The sequence below is a fragment of the Zootoca vivipara genome, chromosome 2 (assembly GCF_965207765.1).
Source record: "Zootoca vivipara chromosome 2, rZooViv2.hap1.1, whole genome shotgun sequence".
Taxonomy (NCBI): Eukaryota; Metazoa; Chordata; class Lepidosauria; order Squamata; family Lacertidae; genus Zootoca; species Zootoca vivipara.
In genome coordinates, this window is record NC_142584.1 from 92,795,168 (window position 1) to 92,810,087 (window position 14,920).

Below are 14,920 nucleotides of genomic sequence, written 5' to 3' on the forward strand. Positions count from 1 at the left end.
TATTGTCAAACCAAAGTCATGCTGTTCCCTGGCTCTTATTTAAGCATTGCATTAAACATTTCTTACATTTGCTGTGAGCCCTCCCTAAGATGGCAAAGAACAGTTGTCTCTGAATAAGAATAACTGACAAATCCTACAATTGTAGAATTTCTTCACTGCATCCTCATTACTTAAGGGACTGCCCACACCTTCACTCAGTTTCTTTTTTTAGCACTGTCCATTTTATCTATGTGTGTATGTGGTTAAGATTTTGTTTTTCCACCTGTCCCAAACATCTTACAATGTATCATTAATCCATTTGGTCTTCCAACCCAACCCCTTATCCTGAGTGACGGGAAAACTTTATAAGGGCACCCAGTAAGGGCATTTCAGCCAAGGGACATTCCCAGCCCTAAATGGAAATGCTAGGGGTTGAAACTCGGACCTTCTGCATGTCAAGCAGGTGATCTGACACCGAGCTACAGCTTTCCACATTTCTTCACAGAGATTTGAATTAAGGTCTTCAGATCCAACACTCCTCAAATGCAGAAAAAATAACAATCCCCAAATATTATAAATTTGTTTTATTTTATGCGTTGAATAGTGTTTCAGGTTCTTTTGGAAATCTGGTCTGAATAATAGATTCTTAAAAATTGGGGAGGAGGGAAGAATACACCCGAGAGCTGTCCAAAAAGTATATCACCATCTGAACTATGCATTTCCTAGATAAAAAAATGAAATTTCCACTCCTAAGTAAAACTAAAAGAAGCACTTTTCCTGCAAAACCTCCTTATCAGTGTTCCACATGAGATGTTCCAAGTGGACCATACCTAATTCATCTATAATTATTAGGAGTGTGGGTGTGTAATTTATAGAAGAAAATCTGTAGAAGAAAATTCTGCAAATGGGGAGAAGAAAATTAGTTTGCCTATTATATTTATTTGCAATTTTTTCTTAACGAATGTACTTTTTCTTGATGTCTTTAGAAGAAGAAAAATGAAGAGGATGGAGGCACTACAGATACTGCCACCATTTTATCAAACCAACACGAGAAAGACAGTGGCGTAGGGCGCACTGATGAAAGCACTCGGAATGACGAAAGCTCGGAGCAGGAAAACAATGCCGACGATCACACGACTTCCTCAAACACCCTGGGGAGCCAGAAGAAGCTGAACTACAGCCATGACACGCTGGGCAGTGGGGACATGCAGTTCAGCAATGAGTCGTTCATTTCCGCCGACTGCGCTGACGCTGACTTCCTCGGTATCCCGGTGGACGAGTGCGAGAGGTTCCGCGAGCTGCTGGAACTGAAGTGCCAGGTGAAGTCCGCCAACCCGTACAGCCTGTACTACCACAACAGCACTCTGGATATGAGCAAGAGTGACCACGAGAGCGTGGACAGAGAGCTGGAAATGCTGAACGAGGAGCTGCGCAACATCGAGCTGGAGTGCCTCAACATCGTGAGGGCCCACAAGATGCAGCAGCTCAAAGAGCAGTACCGAGAGCCGTGGATGCTGCACAACAGCGGCTTCCGCAACTACAACACAAGCATAGACGTCCGCCGACATGAGCTCTCGGATATCACTGAACTCCCAGAGAAATCAGACAAGGACAGCTCCAGCGCTTACAATACAGGGGAAAGTTGCCGGAGCACGCCTCTCACCCTGGAGATCTCCCCCAACAACTCTCTGTGCAGGACAGCAGAAGATCTCAATTTGCAAGTCAGCGAAGGAGCAGAAGGGTCTCAGAAAAATTTGCAGTCTAGCCCAGAAAGTCATGAATATGGCACAGCTAAAGCTCACCCCAAAGATGCTGAGCAGCTGGAAATCAAAGAGAGGAAAGAGAGCGACGGAAGCAAAAGCCCAGCTCAGCCCCCCAAACCAGGCAGCTCCTACTTATCTCCCTATCACCACTCTCCATATAAACATGCGCACATCCCTGCCCATGCCCAGCACTACCAGAGTTACATGCAGTTGATACAGCAGAAGTCAGCGGTGGAGTATGCGCAGAGCCAAATGAGCTTAGTAAGCATGTGCAAAGACTTGAACTCTTCCAACCAGAGCGAACCCAGGATGGAATGGAAAGTCAAGGTCAGGAGCGACGGGACCCGTTACATCACCAAGAGACCCGTGCGGGACAGGTTGCTGAGAGAGCGTGCCATAAAGATCAAGGAGGAGCGCAGTGGCATGACAACGGACGATGATGCCATAAGCGAAATGAAGATGGGCCGTTACTGGAGCAAGGAGGAGCGGAAGCAGCATGTCGTGAAAGCCAAGGAGCAGAGGAAAAGGCGCGAGTTTATGATGCAGAGCAGGTTAGAGTGTTTAAAGGAACAGCAGGGGGCCGAAGAGAAGAAGGAAATGAATATCATAGAACTGAGCCACAAAAAAATGATGAAGAAAAGGAATAAAAAAATATTTGACAATTGGATGACAATCCAAGAACTGCTGACCCACGGCACAAAGTCACCCGACGGCCAAAAAGTTTACAACTCCTTCCTGTCGGTGACTACTGTATAATCTTCCGGTGCCAAAGTTGTGTACATAAAACCCTACCGATGGGGTAGAGATTCCTGCCTCGTTAAATGTGGCAACGCTCCCTCTCTTTTATTGTAAATAAAAGACACATTCATCGGCTTTATACTTCAAATACGGAACTCTGGGTGCAAAAGAGGAGAGAAAGAGTCATCCACCCAAAATCTCTTTTAAGGCAATACAGAACAGACAGACCTTATTTGGAATACCAATAGTACCTTTTTTTGTAACGTGTTACGCTTTTACATAAGATGTTTTAAATAACAGGAAAAGCATATTAATCATACTTACACAGGTAATATCTTTTTAAACTATATTCATATTTTAAAAAGGTTACACATGCAGAAACTCAAAAGACAACTTCAAATATGTATTTTTAACAAAGCAGTATTTTGCAATATATCTTTGCTATTGTGCCCTTTTTTCTGCACAAGTTTCTGTTTTATCAATTATTTTAGCTGAACTACCAAACTCTTGATAGAATCATTTTGCAGCAATGTACACAATTTATCAAACCGGTTGTGTCTTTGGGGTTGTGCACTCATACTGCTTCGCTTTATGGCACAGCATGCATGCCCAATTTGTGACCTACCAAGCCACCGTGGTGCAGATCACTAGCAAGATATTGGGAGCTGTCCTGTGCTCAGTAATGCACTCTGCATGGGCTGTTTGGCGAGTCGCAAGTTGTAAAGGTCTCTGTGTTGTGACTGCTGCGAATGTCTGGGTAGCTGCAGTCCTCTTGCAGGGGGCGAAGAGTGGTGGTAAACAGCAGAGGCAGCAGACTACCAAAGTAGTTTGGGGACCGAGGACAACTAGGCACTACACTAAGCGTATTATGCACACAACCCCTTAAGAGTCCTGGCTAAGAGCTACACACTTTTATTTTCTTTCATTGCGGTTTCTGAAGGAAGTATGTAGGTATCACTTGAAAGAGCGGAAGCAAACTGCTTCATGGTGCAGCCCTGAAACACTTTGAAGCAAGTTTGCCATGGCTGTGGGCCTGTTGGAAGAATGTGCATGTGTGTCCAATGTTTTTTACAAGGCCGTTTTGTGTAATTTGAAATGCCCATTGTAGTAGCTGTCTGCTTTGTAGAGTTGAATGTATTGAAATTGAAGGCAGTTTTCATGAAATCATGACTAGTTATAAACATTAACAAGTAAATGAAGTTAAAAAAATAAATTATTGTTTTATATTTCATATCCTTTGGCTTTTTTTTTTAACTTTGACCACCTTTACCTCAATGCCTTGTGTAAGTTGCATTGTTAGAAATTATCTGGCTGAATGGAATGAGTGGTGTACATTATTTGCTGGGATTACTAAAACTGAGTTTATTTTAGGACAGGTATGGATAGCAAGCAGGCTAGTGGCAGAAATTCAGCTCCTGAGGCCGCCATGCTTGGAATCACCCTTGTGGATTAGTTGGAAGAAAGGTTTTCTAATCTACATAATTGCAAAGAATGAAGCAGCCTTTTTCAGAGAACAAAATTTCATTGCTTGAATTCTCTCCACATTTTTTAAGTCCTCACATAATTTTTTTGAAAAAAGTTTGATTCGCAGTTGCTGCTTTTCAAATTTCAGCACACTAAATTCCAAATGAGCCTTGCGAAAGCTTGAACAAATTAAACAATCCTATTTGCATGCTGTGCTTAAAAAAAAACAATCAGCTGCATGTGTCAAAAGTCAATGAAGGATTCTGGGTTACATCTCTGACAAACCTTTTGGGGGAAGTCAATTTCAAGCTGAGAACCATACTAGATGTGATGTTATTTGTGTAATTAGCTATTCTGCGGCTGCTTTTTTACTATAAATAATCAGGACTGAGCCAGATTTTTTGGGGGGGGGTGTTTGTCCATGCAGCAGTCCTGCTCCAAATTCGGCAACTCCACACCTGCTATATAAAAATAATAATAATCAGTCACATAAGTACTAAAGATGTGAATAACATCACTTCTAGTTTGGCTCTGAGAACACTTCCTTTAATTCCCTTGTAGTTTATGCTTGCTGCAGGAAGAATATTTGTGCTGACCCCAGTGGCTGTATTTTCCATTCAGGGGGACCAAGCCCTCCCAATTCTGTAAGGCAGCCTTAGCCAGCCTGGTGTTATTGGACTACAGCTCCCAAGGCCGTACAGTGGTACCTCGGGTTACAGACACTTCAGGTTACAGACTCCGCTAACCCAGAAATAGTACCTCGGGTTAAGAACTTTGCTTCAGGATGAGAACAGAAATCGTGCGGCGGTGGCGTGGCGGCAGCGGGAGGCCCCATTAGCTAAAGTGGTACCTCAGGTTAAGAACAGTTTCAGGTTAAGAACGGACCTCCAGAACGAATTAAGTTCTTAACCCGAGGTACCACTGTTCTGGCTGGGGCTGATGAGAGCTGTAGTCCAGAACACCTATCAGATGCCAAACCAGCATTTTGCACTGGGCCCCAAATCATTAAGTGGTAGAGAAAGTTGGAGCAGCATTGGCAGAGTCTTCTTGTGTCGGGCTTCACTCTAAAGGTAAAGGTAAAGGGACCCCTGACCATTAGGTCCAGTCGTAACCGACTCTGGGGTTGCGCGCTCATCTCACATTATTGGCCGAGGGAGCCAGCGTATAGCTTCCAGGTCATGTGGCCAGCATGACAAAGCCGCTTCTGGCAAACCAGAGCAGCATACGGAAATGCCATTTACCTTCCCACTGTAGCGGTTCCTATTTATCTACTTGCACTTTGATGTGCTTTCGAACTGCTAGGTTGGCAGGAGCTGGGACCAAGCAACGGGAGCCCACCCCGTCACAGGGATTCGAACCGCCGACCTTCTGATCAGCAAGCCCTAGGCTCAGTGGTTTAACCACAGCGCCACCTGGTAACTCTAGTCAGCTACATTTTACAACCACATGAGAGGACAACATGCTGAGTGTCTGCGGTTCAGGGAACGCTGGGACAGCGAAAGGGGAAGAAGTGTGAAGGGGTGTGCATATCTGTGCATTCATACATGCACGTTCACATTCCTTGGCTTGGTAAAAAGCTTCACTATTTAAGAGTGTATAGTCAGGTATCTGTGTCTTGAATCTATGTGATTGAATCTATGTACTTGAAAATAGGTATGCATCCCCGTACATTACTATTCTAGGCACTAGCTCTCATCCCCGTCTAAAGCTGCAATCCTAAAGACATATATGTCTGAGAGTAAGTTGGCATAGATGTGCATAAGATCGCACTATAAATTACAGGAAATTATCTTTTCCAGAAATAAGCAGCGTGCTGTGCAATTAGTCATGTTTACCGATGCAATACCTATAGCCAGCATCCCATCACCCTGCCGAATTGTGAGGTGAAATGAGAAAACCCTCAGCCAGGCCTAAAAACACAATCTTCCCGTTGGTTTTTGGCTTGCTCAACCACCCCAGCCCACCCGCTTCAAATAAAAATGCGAGTTCTCACACATTAGGGATCACAAACAAGAGGTAGGCAGGCCTACGTATTGCCTAGGGATTAGTGGTTGGAGAACTAATTAGGATTATAAACTGAAGTATGTAAATTAAACCAAATATAATTATCTGCAAGTGGCCTTTGGAAATAGGTTACCGGATACTTGTTAGCAAAATTGCTCAAATGCCTGGAAGCCACACAAAAGCAGACCATCAGCAGTTTAAACTCCCTCTTTTATTTTGTTTTCGGCACAGTCCTCCTTGTAAGGAACACAAACTAATTAAGAAAAGACACCATTAACCGAAAGGTGATGTACAGAGATTGGAACAGTGTAATTCTTCCTTTTACCTCCCCCCCCCCCCATCCTAATCCTACAGAATTGATTACATTTAAATTCCTTGCCACACAAATGACAAAAGATTGAACCTTGGATGCTGTCACTTTCCCCTAGGATCTGTGTTTACTTGCATCCCCTTGGAGGAAAGAAGCTAATCCTGGGGAGCAGACTTTTGCTGCTGAAACAAGCATTCCTGTGATGCAAACTTTTTAAAAATAGCATCACTGCACTTTATTCTGAAAGGGCATTTACAGAACCAAGTAAAAGGAAACACACATAATGCATGATCCTTAAAAACAAGGAATTCCCGCCGCCCCGCCCCCCCCAGCGCAGCAAAAAAGAAAAACATTTTTTCTTCCCTAAGGATAGAACTACACACTGCTTGTGCATTTGCTTAATGAAACCCAATGGCTCTGCTTGTAGGGAAAACATAGCTCACAGGTGTGGAAGGGGGCACTTTGGGAACGGGGTGGGGCAGGGGGCTTAGCCCTCCCCTTCTACCACCTGCCAGGTTCACATTCAAAATAAACCACAGATTGCTTTTCTTCCACAGAATTCCAGGTGCACATTTATATTGGAATCCTGTATGGAATCCTGCGGCTATCAAGATTTTGTTAGCAAATGATTTTGTTAAGTGTTGTTCTATCTAAAGGGGTTGTCTGCACAATCATTTTTGAGGCTGAAAAGTCACATTATGAGCAGCTGCTTAGCTTTCGGTAGCTTGCAGCTGGACCATGTGGGAATTGTTTAACAAGACCACTCTTTTTGTGTTTATTCATTTATAACCTGCTTTTCTATTTCCGAGCTGCTCACAATTAAAATATTAAGGACAGCCATATACAACATATTAAAAAAAAAAAACATAGAGCCAGTCTCAAGAAAGGAAAAACAATGAGATGAAACAATTCTAATTTTCAAAGCATTGCATTTCAGACTGTTAGGTTTACACACAGTCATGCTTTGCAATAATAGCCCGACAGAGATGCGTTTCCAGACATGGGCCTTCTCCAATAAGCCAGAAGCAAATTCCATCTTTCTGGCATATGTCTACCATGTGGCCTCCAAGTGTTGGGGACACACATTTTCCCTCCACACTTAACACCTGTGTACCCACGTTGCTAAAGTAAAATTTCTGGCCTGTGGACTCAAGTCATCCTTCAGTAGCAAACACTCTTGCATCAAGGCAATACAGGTGTGGCAGGCTTTTGAACTCTCTGCCCAGCAACATTCGATGGGAACCTTTCTTACTGTTTTAGACACCTGCCTATCCAGACTAACGATTTCGTTAGGAATACTTGTTTTTCTTTCTTTCTTATTTTATCTCTTTATTATTGATACCGGTAGTTGCCACTTTCATGCATTTGATCAAGCAGTTCATAAAATTTCTTGCATAAATAAATATGCCAGTCTGGAACGTTTCATCAGCCTTGAGAAGTATTCCAATGGGCTCACATCAGATTGCTCAGAATGGATGTCAATGTAAAGTTGACTGTCATCCACATCTTGGCACCTCAGTCCACACCCCTGACTGACCCACCCTCCCAGGAGTTTCACATAGATGTTAAATAGAATGGGGAACAGAATAAGAGCCCCACAGAACTCCACAATCACCAATGGACTGAGTAATAATCCCTGTAACACCACAGTTTCAAGCCTCCACTCAAACACTGAGTCCAGAAGGATATCATGGTAGATGGGAACATCTCAGAAAGACGAGAACATGAGTAAGACCTTCCTTATAGCTGCAAGTACAAATCCCGGAAACATTTCTTTATTAGCCCCAAAGAACAAGTTTTGCCAGCACCTCTAGATATGACCGGAGGCATCTGAGATCAGTCTTTAAAAATAAAAAAAAATCTACAAACTACGTTTGTCCTCAACCCTGCATGTTGGTGCTGCTGTATGAATGACAACAACATAGGTTCTGTGGTTCCTGTGCCATAATATCCTAGCCTATGCACAAGAAAAACAAAAAAACCCTGCTCCAAAGAAGGGCCTTGACTGGATCAATCTATTCATTGTTGTTTCCCTCCTGGGCAACCTTCCAAAGGTCAGGTGTCTGGGGTGGTTGGGACTGGGACAAAAGTAGGTGGAGCAATGAATGGCAATTTTATGTTTGTACAGTAGGTGACCACCTGCACGCACTCTATCTTCCATAGAGACAAACTAGTCAAGGACACGATCCATCCAGACACAAGTGCTCAAGTTGCGAAGCAGGCTCAGTGTGGGTGGTCTTCTGGGGTCAGCTTCCCAAGGACCTGGGGAGCTTTCCAAGGGTCACATTCAGCTACTGAGATACAAGTGATTGAAACAGCCATATCACACCTGCAAAGCAGTTCCTGAGAGGGGGGCCTTTTAGCCTCTTCCCAGCGCCCCCCTTTAGCAAATCCTTCAGGGGGATCTGCACATCCCATAAAGTGTTGCACTACTGCACGCCAAGGAAGCACCTTCCAACCAACTACAATGCGAACTGACAGCTGACGTAGCAACAGCTTCCTGATTCTTATGGTAAATAGGAATGAGGCAATTCCTGGTGTCAGCACCACTTGGTGACAAATTTGACTTCTTGACAGCAGCTCTCGCCACGCTTTTAGATGAATAATCAGCTGGAGGACTTTCCAAATAACCCCTTTGACAATTCAGCCTCTTTATGTACTAAACCACTGCAGGACCTTACAACGGGGAGCCCCATTAAGAGCAGGGAAAGAGTGCCTATTTCAAATTGAACTCTCGGTGACCTCCCCTCCGAATAAATGCTTGATCATATTGGAAAGTGGGGGCCCCCAGGTGTCACAGCAAGACGTGTGACATGGGAAGGACTCTATTGTCTCCATTAGGAGAACTGGCTTTGGCAGGGAGTTTGATGAACCATTCTTCAGCTCGGTAAGCCTTTGTTATTATGGGAGGTCCCGAACAAAGGCCTCACAAAAGACAAACCCAACTAAAATTGCTTAATAAATGTGAAGTGGGGGAGCCAGTTCTAGACAAGATCAAACTACCTTTTTTAAAAAAGAAAGCAGCAGTGGCTACACATTGAGATATGCAGATCAGATTATACAAATCTGACATTAACAGATAAAATAGTAAATCAGTTCTGGCGGAAGCATTCACCTATAATCATCTCTGATTGACTATATTTCTATATTCTTGTCAAAGGAACGCAAGGTACTCTTTTAAGCAAAATGCAAAATGTGCATAGCTTACATAAATGTGCCCCAAAATTCAACACATTTCTCCCAGCATTCCACTTCAAAGATTATGCATGCTCTAATTTATTTGGAAGCAGGAAAGCCCTGTTTATGATATGGTGTCTCCCTTCCTGCTGTATATCTAAAGTTGGGTTAATTAGAAGAAAGTTTCAAAACTCACATCCTTCAGCCCATCTCTTTAGAGTATATCACATGGCAGCTCAAAAGAAATCCCCAGTCTTTTTGCAATCTAGGCACCCAAACGCCACCTGCCCACATGGCAGATGGGTTATTGCCAAGCTGGATCATGCTGTGCAGTTTGCATGGTTTAATTTTGGGTGACAGTGAATGAGTGTCCACAGAAAACTAGAAAAGTTGGGTTTGTTGCCAAAATGTGGGCCAATCCAACTTTAGGCAGTGGGTTTGGGGTTTCATACTAGATTCCAGATCTAATCTGATCTTCAGCAACTCCATGTTATGAAATCCTGGCCTACCAAACTCTTACAGGAGCAGAACAGGTGGGGACTCAAATACTGACCCAAGAATATAGGATCCTTCTGCATGGACCTAGAGTAAACATTAGGTTTCCTCCTCGCCACTCTCCATAGAGCAACCCTAATCATAAATCGTAAGTTCGGTCGATCTCATGGTTGCATGCCTTCCTTCAGAAACTTCTGCCTTCTTATGCAAACATCTCTCCAGTTCTAATGCGCGTGAAAATATGCAGAAGCATGGAAAAGACAAGGAGATTTCTGTCCCATTGTTAAATTCTGCCACTGGAACTGCGGCTGTAGAAAATGCCACATATAAACCAGGATTTATAGTCTCAACATGCAAGAAACTATTTGGCATCATATAAACCTATAGTAGGGACCCAGGTAGCGCTGTGGGTTAAATCACAGAGTCTAGGACTTGCTGATCAGAAGGTTGGCGGTTCGAATCCCTGCAACGGGGTGAGCTCCCGTTGCTCGGTCCCAGCTCCTGCCCACTTAGCAGTTCGAAAGCACATGAAAGTGCAAGTAGATAAATAGGGATCGCTCCGGCGGGAAGGTGAACGGTGTTTCCGTGCGCTGCTCTGGTTCACCAGAAGCAGCTTTGTCATGCTGGCCACATGACCCGGAAGCTGTCTGCGGACAAATGCCGGCTCCCTCGGCCTATAGAGCGAGATGAGCGCCGCAACCCCAGAGTCGGACACGACTGGACCTGATGGTCAGGGGCGCCTTTACCTTTACCTTAAACCTATAGTAGAGCAATGTGAATTATTTTTTATAATCAGGTGAGGTGGTCTTTAAACCTAGGTCAAACCATCTTTGATCATATCCAGTTTCTACCTGGTGTTAACACAATAGCTGAGGAGCTATGCAGTGTTTTTCACAGTTGTGATTTCATTTGTTTTATAAAGCATAGACATGCAACAGGAGTCCTGCAAGAGTCACGGGGTCCTGCAATGCCCTTGTCTGTCACATGTATGATGCCCTGTTCCCTAGTAAAGTTTCCATCTGTCTAGGAAATTGTTTGGTAAAGAATGGCACCAGCACTATACGTTCTGTAGAGCAGTGTTTCCCAACCAGTGTGCCTCCAGATGTTTTGGGACTACAACTCCCATCATTCCTGACCACTGGTCTTGCTAGCTAGGGATGATGGGAGTTGTAGTCCCAAAACATCTGGAGGCACACTGGTTGGGAAACACTGCTGTAGAGTCTTTGAATGGGGTGAAAGATACATGGCTCAATAAGGATCTATCAGCCATTCATCAGCCTGGGCTAACTTCCTGCTGTATCAGCTTCTGCAAGGCAGCAGTACATTTATCCCACCAAGGGCTGAAGTCAGCCTGGATTAGCTTTAGGCATGCAACTGAACTAACTAGATTTGCAACAGCATCCCACCAGCTGATCGCTGTAAACCATTTCTGGCTGAAGTGTATGCAGTTAGTCCCTCAGGTATCTCCTGGGCTTGGCCGTGCAGTAGAAAGCCAAGTAAATAAAAGTTTGGTGGCCTCATTCCCATTCTAATGAACATGTACAGCTCATTCTAAATGATTGATCCTGCTAGCCCAGCTCTGGCTATTTCCAGTGTGTGTGTATATATATATATATCTGAGATGAAAGTAGGCTGCTGTAACAGATTGCCCCACACAGTTCCACCGGTAGACCTCTGGGGTGTGCTCTGCTGGTTAAGACTTCCCATATATCTATCATCCAGTCCTTGCAAGTCTGTATGCCTAAAATCCTACGGTTACCACCAGTGAGCAATTTGCAAATCACTGGCATGCAGACGTAATTGGGGTTGGAAACAATTGCTGAAGGCACTTCAGTCTCCACGGCCTCTGGTGGGTTCTTGCAACCGCAATGGCACACAAGAGCTAACAAATAACTGTTGAGTTAATGGGGCAAGTGAAACTGGGAAAGAACTGGGTTGGAAAATGCAAGGACCCAGGCTTTTGAAGTGGTTGATTCAACAGTCGGCCTGCACAGCTTCAGCCAGTGGAAGCTGGTCCATGAGGGTGACTGAGCCACTGCTCCAACAACTTCAGCAGGTTGCCTGCCTTCTTACCAAGGGGTGACGCTGCCTGTCAGCTTCCTCTTCAGTCAGTATTGCCCTCGTAGGATGCAGTATTGGGGAGAATGGACCTATATGCACATACCCAACCCGGAACTGATCATGGGAATGAATGCTTAAGATCAATATTGAGGGGGAGGGTAACATGCCTAGCTCCTTAACCAATGGTCTCATGAAATAGACAGATAAAACAATATTATTTCTCATCACTTGTTTCAACATGGTCTAGGTTCAAATGATCAGTGCTTGTTTTTATTTCATTATTTCCCCTGCTCTTCATGAGCAGATGGGCGTGGTGTAAATATATTATTATTATTATTATTATTATTATTATTATTATTATTATTGAATAGTATATTTGGCCCAGTCCCAGAGGAGGATGTCCAGTCTCTCCATATTCTGCTAGCAAGATAGAAAAATCAAATAGATCATATTCCTATGCAGCCTGGTATACAAAACAGCCGCATGAGGATGCTTGGAGTTGCATGACGAGGCTGCCCGAAATCCCCCCAAATAACTCACACAAGGACACTTATTTTTGGTTTGGGTTTTTGGCATTAATTTTGGCCACAACTTTATTTAATTACAATTATTTATTTGAGTGTTGGCTTAGGCTTTTGGTTAAACCATCTGTCCCCCGCTTTGGGACAGGACCAATTTCCATCTGCCCCATAGGGGCAGGACCATTTCCATCTGACCACTTGGGTCAGGACCATCACCATCTGTCCACTTTGGACAGGACCAGCTCCGACTTCCCCATGCGTAAAGGGAAGTCAAGTAAACACCCCATGGGTGCCCAGACATTCCCCCCTCTTGACCATGAGTGTTCCCCAAGGCTCAATCTCTGTAAAGAGGCCCCCCTGCCCCGCCATATAGCGAGGATGTAAGGACGAGAGACAAAGCCCCAGGATTCCTTTACCGGAATACTTCTATATGGAGCAATGTTAAGAAGAGGGTCGGCATGTAGATGTCATACCCCTCCTCCAACAAATTAATTAACCAAAAGCCTAACCGCCAACCTAACAAGTTGTGACGATTTGCTAAGCAGTAGGCAAAAACCAAATGGCAAGGCCGATCAGCCAGATGGCAAAATTCCTACTGTGCCCCTGAATACAGACGACCCCTTGAAAGGCAAAGCAATGTCAGGCTAACACAGGGGTCCCCGGACTTACCCGGCTTTAGGCCGGTGCCCGCCACACCAATTGCACAGCGGGCCGGAGGGCAGGGGAGTGCGCGCCCATGCGCATGCACACACACACTTACTGGCGCGGTGGCGCGCTTCCAGGTCAGAAAAATCACCGGAAATCATTTGTGCGCATGCGTATGGGCCTCTCCCGACCCGGAAGTGCACCGGAAATGACCTCTTCTGGGTCGGGAGAGGCCCATACGCATGCACACAAACGATTTTCGGCGATTTTTTCCGATCTGGAACTGCGCACCGCGCTGCACGCCGTAAGAGCAGGCAGCAGCAGCGGGCGGCGGGGGTTGTCGTGGGCTGGATTGGGAGGCCAATTGGTCTGCATCTGGCCCGCGGGCCGTAGTCTGGGGACCCCTGGGCTAACACCTTAAAAAACACGCAGCAGGTGGGAGGGAGATTCAAAACCCTACACGAGTGACCAAAATCAAAAGATGCTGGGAATAAATAGTGAGCCCTACAGCCAATCAGAATTAAGAATTCAATTCATGCACGCCCCCTAAACACACTGGCTTGCATATCCCCAGCCCCCACCCAAACCAGGAGGAGTTCTTACAGCCCTTCCGCAACCCGCATTATCTTTGATAAGATAAGGCGCTTTGTAACTTATTGAAGAAGATCCAGCTGCAGCGCATGCCTATCAAACAAAGGTCCAGCTTGAAACCTTTTTAAAAAACCACAGCAACCTATAAATGGTTTGCTCACTCTGTTTGAAAGAACAAGTAAGCAGATATGCTAAATATCTATCAGCCATGCTATTGGCAAAACAGTTTCCTGCACTCGCAAAGCTAAATGTTATTGTAACTCATGGATGGGGGTGGTATCATGAGGGAGGATAAATACACACACACACACACACACACACACACACACACACACACACACTATCACAAAATGGGATTTGCTATTATGCCAATGAAAATGACCAACAGCAACTAATAGCTGTTTCTCAATCTGAGAGCTTTTGCTTTTATGACCTTGTCACAGGATGTTTGATACTAATGAGGCCTACAAGCTGAAAACCTGATGGCTTCCACAAAGACTTATGATAATCTCGGCGTGGTGGATGATGAGCAAATAACAGTGCACACATAAGGAATTGTATGTATTTATGTCCTTGCTATGAAAGTTAAAGCTATAAACATTGACTGCACTAAGGGCAACGGTGTCTATTGCCATTGATTAATACACTGCGGTGGAGAACGATAGGGAGGTCAGCATGAAAAATAAACAAAGGCCCATTTACTCTCATCTCCACCTTCCAGCAATTCTGCCGCTTCTCAATCAGCTCTATGCGCCTAAGACAATTGCAAAAAGTGCCAAACTGCTTAGTGCTACTATAGAAGGGATTGCAACACAAAAGAAGCAAATGATCACTGCAATCCTGGGCAGGGAAACAAGATTTCCTCATTATCAATCCTTAAAAAAAATCTTGCAGCACCAGTCGCTATTACAAACAGGACACCGGCATGCAAAGAAAATGACTTCCACAAGCCTACAGTCAAAGTGCACTTTTGCTCCAAAAGCAGACCAGCTTCAACCTGAATTGAGAAAAGGAACAAACGAGCTGCATTTGAAGCCAGTAATGTGTGCCCAGCGGCAGAGCAAGCCGATAGGGCACCTGGGGTGGGGCCAGCTGGAACAGTATGTTCCATGGGACCTTGGAGGAGTCTGCCTGCCTCCTCCCACCCAGCCATCCTACAACTGAGGGGGAGG

At 44.7% G+C, this 14,920-nt stretch overlaps 1 protein-coding gene across 4 annotated transcripts in view; it reads left to right on the forward strand.

The window, feature by feature from the left end:
- Positions 1–3,711, forward strand: part of PDZRN3 (PDZ domain containing ring finger 3) — a 187,737-nt gene extending 184,026 nt beyond the window's left edge. For all 4 annotated transcript variants that reach the window (XM_035106613.3, XM_035106614.3, XM_088662385.1 and 1 more), the window contains one exon: positions 966–3,711. In XM_035106613.3, coding sequence (XP_034962504.2) covers positions 966–2,498 — 1,533 coding nt within the window. In that variant the 3' untranslated portion in view covers positions 2,499–3,711. The remainder of the gene's footprint in view (positions 1–965) is intronic.
- The last annotated feature ends 11,209 nt before the right edge of the window (positions 3,712–14,920 follow it).